Source organism: Oncorhynchus masou, chromosome 5 (genome assembly GCF_036934945.1).
Source record: "Oncorhynchus masou masou isolate Uvic2021 chromosome 5, UVic_Omas_1.1, whole genome shotgun sequence".
NCBI classification, from domain to species: Eukaryota; Metazoa; Chordata; class Actinopteri; order Salmoniformes; family Salmonidae; genus Oncorhynchus; species Oncorhynchus masou.
In genome coordinates, this window is record NC_088216.1 from 44244531 (window position 1) to 44250906 (window position 6376).

The 6376-nt window shown below is 39.3% G+C and overlaps 1 protein-coding gene across 1 annotated transcript; it reads left to right on the top strand.

Moving 5' to 3' along the window:
* Window positions 1-1984: 1984 nt before the first annotated feature.
* LOC135526822 (D(1B) dopamine receptor-like) lies at window positions 1985-5786 on the top strand. The gene has a single exon (XM_064955501.1). It carries the CDS (start codon window positions 2221-2223, stop codon window positions 3526-3528), a length of 1308 nt encoding a protein of 435 aa, XP_064811573.1. The 5' UTR covers window positions 1985-2220; the 3' UTR covers window positions 3529-5786.
* Window positions 5787-6376: the final 590 nt, after the last annotated feature.

A 6376-nucleotide genomic window follows, 5' to 3' on the forward strand; every position in this document is an offset into this window, starting at 1 on the left:
CATTTTAAGTTAAAAGAAATGACATACATTCGGTCTATTATCTACAGTGAAGTTATGAAGATATAACTAAAATAAAATATATGTACATGCATGGGTCCTTTAACCCACTGCTGGTAGGGGATTCTGGTCTCTCTCGCTTGATCTTTGCATGTTAGCTAAAAGTTAATCAATTCACTGTGGACCCCTTCATGAGAGCATATAGGCCTATGTAGCATAGCGCAATGCTCAAATAGCAGAAGCTATCTTCTTTCACCGCAAGAGTTAAAACCATATTTTTGGAAACAAGATGAATCAATTTGCCTAGTTATAGAACTCTGGGAATATAGGCCTAAAGGTCTCACCACCAGTCTCAGTTGATCCTGCTAATTATTTGAATTTTTGTAACCATTTTCTAACTTGCTAAAAATGTCGTCTTGGTGGAATAGCTGGCCACGTGGTGGCGACAAATGTTAACTTTCTGGCGGACTATGCGTTAGTGCATAAAACCTCGGAATCAGAGACATTGCAAAGGTTGTTGCCCAATTCCAAGCGTGCTATATTATCTTTGTATTCAACTCAGCGAATCTGAATTTGTATTTAGGTCAGCGAATCTAACATTTTGCGATCACCCATTTTTGTCAGTTAGCCTCGTCGTTGTTTGTTGGAATGAAATGGCTAAATAATTTCAAAACCGTTTGTGACTATATTCCCTAGGTTGTTTTTTTTACAAATGATTGGTATATAGCCTATTTATTATCTGAGAGTATTATCTGAATATCATTAATGCTCTATAGATAAGCATATGCTAGCCTATTATAAATAGTTAACATTAAAATATTCAATTTGTATACATATTTGTCATTGATTGACACTGTGCAGGTAGGGCACAGGGGCTGACAAATCTATTTTGTTTGGTAAACACTCACTCACTATATTCAAGGAATGTGAAAGTTAAAAAAAATACTGATCATCATATGCACAAATTCCCACGAATGAAAGAAGTAAATCATATCAGAATTCGACATAACATATCCTAGATTTTACTCGACAGAATTTTGCAGGACGCTGAGAGATTATGTAGATGGAGCATCAGATCGATTTGACAGACATGTTGTTGACACACCTAAAAATAAAGATGACGTTTAATAGACGGAATCTGCCAACGCAAGAGAGGATACACTGCAACTGCAGATGTTGCACTGAGTGCACTGAGTTGTTGTGTTTCTACTTTCACGTCGAGTGTGAGAGTGGATGTCTCGCCTGAAGTTGAAATTAAACTGAAAACATCACGCTCACTCCAAACGTGTCGTGCAGCATAATTTGGAGAGAGCTGTACTATCAATTGCTCACAACGTAGTCTAGTGTTGACCTTAATAAATGTATGACTTATATGCAATGTTTGCTTTCACACAAACAACGTCAATTAACAATACAATTCCATCCACAAAAGGCTAATTCTAAAAGAGGTATCGTGCATAAATTCGCATTCCTGAGGGAGAGTTGTCTCATGTGCAATTTCAGCACCACTGACAGCACCCCTGGATATTACTATTCATTATACACACAGCAATGAAATGCTCCATATTTTTTTCATTGTTTATAGAAAAGTAGAGATTAAATTTAAAAAAACATTCACTCAGGCTTACATTTTTCAAATTGAATTGTTGCTTTTGAAGAACATGAACCTACAACTGGAGTGTGCAACCTAATACAAAAATATAATCCAAATAGAATGCTCATTGGTATCTTTCAAGCGAGAGGAGTAGAAACTCAATTCATGTAGTGTGTGTGTGTGTGTGTGTGTGTGTGTGTGTGTGTGTGTTGGCTCAGGGGACTCCCTCCCTCCTCAAAGCGCTCACGAACTCAAAATAGCCTCAGTGCTGTGCTGTCAGTGCTGCTGTCTTACTTTGGCAAGGCAGGTCAGACGATACGCGAGGTAATAACATGCGGTCGCCAACGCGCTTCAATCTTTTGGCGCACCGAGCACCCAGTTCGGTTCAGCGTGGATGCAACACATTTGTCGCAAATTCACTAAGCAATCTCAAATCCTTTGTTTGTATATTTATTTCAAATAGAATGGCTGACGAAGGGACGACAGAGCACCGTGAGTTGGTTACTACTGCGTCCTCAGACGCGCATGGCGCTATGGACTGGCTTTCCACTTGAGAGGACACAGAGAACCCTGCGAAATACAACTCAGTGCATAAGAACCACTCCGTTCCGTTATCTCTTGGGGAGATTATGTGGAACTCGACCGAATCGGATGGAACATCCGACGGTGGAAAGGAACTGGTCATCCGGACAGTGACGGGCTGTTTGCTCTCACTGCTCATCCTATGGACACTGCTGGGAAACCTTATGGTGTGCTCTGCCGTGCTACGAATTCGGCAATTACGAAGTAAAGTGACCAACATTTTCATCGTTTCTTTGGCTGTGTCGGATTTATTCGTTGCAATTCTGGTGATGCCATGGAAAGCTGTGGCTGAGGTGGCGGGGTATTGGCCATTTGGCACTTTTTGTAATTACTGGGTGGCGTTTGACATTATGTGCTCAACTGCGTCTATCCTCAACCTCTGCATTATCAGCGTGGATAGATACTGGGCCATATCAAGTCCGTTCCGCTACGAGAGAAAAATGACCCAACGAGTTGCCTTTGTGATGATAAGCGTCACGTGGACTTTGTCTGTTCTCATTTCATTCATACCCGTCCAACTGAACTGGCACAAAGCCAGCGAAGACGAAATAGTCAGAGCGCATAACGCCTCCTTGGGTCAAGTAGAAGAAAACTGTGACTCTAGTCTCAACAGAGAATACGCCATATCGTCATCTTTAATAAGTTTCTACATACCCGTAGCAATTATGATTGTGACGTACACGAGAATCTATCGGATTGCTCAGATCCAAATCAGGACTATAGCGTCGCTAGAGCGCGCGGCAGAGCACGCCACAAGTTGCAGGACCAACAGACTCGAATGCCAACACCACAATACATTGAAAACATCTATTAAAAGGGAAACCAAAGTTTTAAAAACGTTATCGATCATTATGGGTGTTTTTGTGTGTTGTTGGTTACCTTTTTTTATTTTGAACTGCATAGTTCCATTCTGTGACAAACCACAGACTGACCAAGATGCAAGTCTCCCCTGCGTCAGCGAGACAACATTTGACGTCTTTGTGTGGTTTGGCTGGACTAATTCATCAATGAATCCTATTATTTACGCTTTTAACGCAGAGTTCAGAAAAGCATTTGCCAGTCTGCTGGGTTGTCGTAATTTCTGCTCCAGCACACCAGTTGAAACTGTGAATATTAGCAACGAGTTGGTCTCCTACAACCAGGACACACTTGTCCATAAAGAAATCGTGAATGCCTACGTCAATATGATCCCCAACGTAGTGGAATGCATTGAGCACGAGGACACGTTTGACAGGATATCACAGCTAACTCACAACAATGAAAATGGCACCGACTCCGTTTGTGACTTGGACGACTGTGAGGAAGAGATTAGCATCGACAGGATGACACCATTTACCCCCAATGGTTTACATTGAATTCACTTGTCTCGCCTCGTGCGTAAGAGGATGTATTGCTTCAATCAGATATGTGAGATGTGGTGTTGTTGTCCCATGCTGAAAAGTGACGTAAATTTGTGTCTTATAAGAGAAGACACCAGTCTTTGTTTATTCATATGATCTCTAAAAGTTATAGCTTCTATGTATTTGGAGCAGCAGATGTATTGAAACCAGTTGCTCCAATTGGTACAAGTTACCCTAGATGGTATTCAGAAATGACTGCTTATCATTATCCGATCAATGACAGTGGGACCACCGTCCTCCATACTATGGAAAATATGGTAAGCCTTACAGGCGCAGTGTAGCCACATGCAGTTGTGTAAATGCCTTATTTATTCTGGGAAAGAGTGCAATATCATTTTTAAAACAAGGGGAATGTTAAAGGATTACAAAATGTTTAATTTACATGAGGCCAAAATATTAAAAGTGCTTACACGCTCTCTGATGTCTCGCGCGCACAAACAAACACACAAAAAATAGCTCTGCTCTCCACGTACTGAAGTAACTGCACAGTAGGCAAAGCATTCTCAATCGAATTATGCACCTGCAGCAGCAGACCTCTTATAGGCTTGACTTTACCCATAATAAACCCACACCGGTCCAAAGCTAATTAGGAACTTCCTTTGAGTGATTATGGCGAACACCTGCCAAGTATGACAAGCTTACGGCCAGGTACCACACCCTAATAGGGTAACTCCCCCTACAGTTGAATGTGGACACAAATATAATATTTTTTTTGTATATATTTTTCTGAAATATTTGATTAAAATACGCAAATTAGGTGGCCTCGTTAAATATTTTGCATATCACGGAAATCCATTTTTCTGGACACTGGATGAAGTCGGCCCAAATATTTTGGTTTCATTTTGTTAAAACTCCAGGATCGGTATGTAAAATAAATATTGGCTCATTTTTCAGAAGAAAATGTAATCGAGAAGAAACATTTGACAACATATCAGAAATTCCCTATGTATAAGTATGGAGAATACGTCTAAGGATAACCACACACAATTTGGTGAATGCAGATGCGTCTGAGGCTGAAAGAAAACGAGTTAGCATGTGGGAAGAGTCTGACTTTCGGCAAATGACAGTTAAAGACAAGTAGACTGAATTTAGCCTACCAACCCACTGGGCACAGATACCAATTCACCATCTATTCCACGTTGGTTCAAGCTAATTTAATTGAAATTACGTTGAAACAACGTTGATTCAACCAATGTGTGCCCATGAGAAACGCCAAACACCTACATTATTTAGACCCAATCACCAACTCTTCAAAATAAGTTACTACATACAGTCCAGTTTGTAATATTGTCTATAAAATGGGTTTTTATTAAATTATGTGTGATTCAATGTTGTGAGCTTTGCAATGATCGATGTATGGACATTTAAAGCGGGTTACAATTCAATAACTTATGATGGTAGTATGATAAACTAACGAAAATATAAATTTTCCTCAACCTATTTTAGAAATACTAATATTATTGGACTAAAATACAAAAAAAATCTCCAAATTGCTAGGTAGATGAAAAAAATGTAATTTCAGTTTGTGGTGCCTGACCTTAAGGGATATTCTATTCTACCTCTCTATTTGGTGAGAAAAATGGCCAAGACACACAAATCCAACCACTCTCCATTCTCTATCATACAGCATCCATGTTAAGAAGTCCACCAAACACCATTCGTAAAGCTAATTCCCACTTGACAAAAACTGGTTGAATCAACAAAGTTTCCATGTCACTTCAACCCCACAAATCTATGTGATAACTTGAATGTGGAAAACTGATTGGATTTGCAACAAGTAATAAACATAAGGGCATTTCAAATTTTTATTCACCCACATTTTAACCTAATGCCAATGACATGGTGAATTTTCTGGTTTTGTTTTCACGTTGAATTCACCTTAGTTGACAACTCAACCAAATGTATATCAAAACTAGATGTTGAACTGACGTCTGTGCCATGTGGGTTGGCTCTATGAATCTCCCCAATTCCCAGTTAACAATCAGCTTTTCAAGATCACATAATATGTGATATGACATACTATGTAAACAAATTAATCAACAATTACAATTATGTGCAATGGGGTAATACAAATCTTGGTGTGAAATTCGCCAGTGGGACCATGGTCAGCTTGATTCAATTTAATTTGAGCTACTTTACATATTTTGAAAATGTACAGATGATATTCAATGTATACTGCCATCCAAACAGTGAAGTGTGTCACCATTTTGCAATAAAATACTCTCTAACAGAGACTCAATTTATTCTAGTGGTCACTGTTCTTGTAGCCTGACTACCCATCTACATCACTCTGGCTAAATGCCACGCCCACTAGCGTTTATTCTTCATGATGAGTCTGGATTTGCTTTCCTCCCTGACATCTTGTAGAATGCAAACACATTCTGATCATTTGGGTTGGGCCAGAGCCGGCCTACATGATGATGTTATCAACTTTGATACACTGATTGGTTAGATTGGTTAGAGATGATCCAATTGCTGATGAAGTTGTTTTGTACAACACCGCTCATTTTGAAGTCAACATAAGCGACTTCCAGGATGTCAGTTTCAGACTGAATGTATGTTTGAGCGATCGATAAAGCTTCAGAATTCAATTCAGGATAAGTCGTCAGGCAACTGTTGTCATAGAATGAAAGGGAACAATTATACTGTGTCCATATTATGACAGCCTCAGAGTAACAAGGAGTTAGTCAAGGAACTGCTTTGTGTTTTATTCCCTCGTGGGAAAACAATGTTGTATTTGATATTAGCAATCTTTAATTTAATAAGTTCTTAGTTAATAAGGAGAATACCATTCAAATCTATT

Coding starts and splice junctions, on each gene's coding strand:
- LOC135526822 (XM_064955501.1), top strand. CDS start 2,221: ATGTGGAACTCGACCGAATCGGATGGAACATCCGACGGTGGAAAGGAA.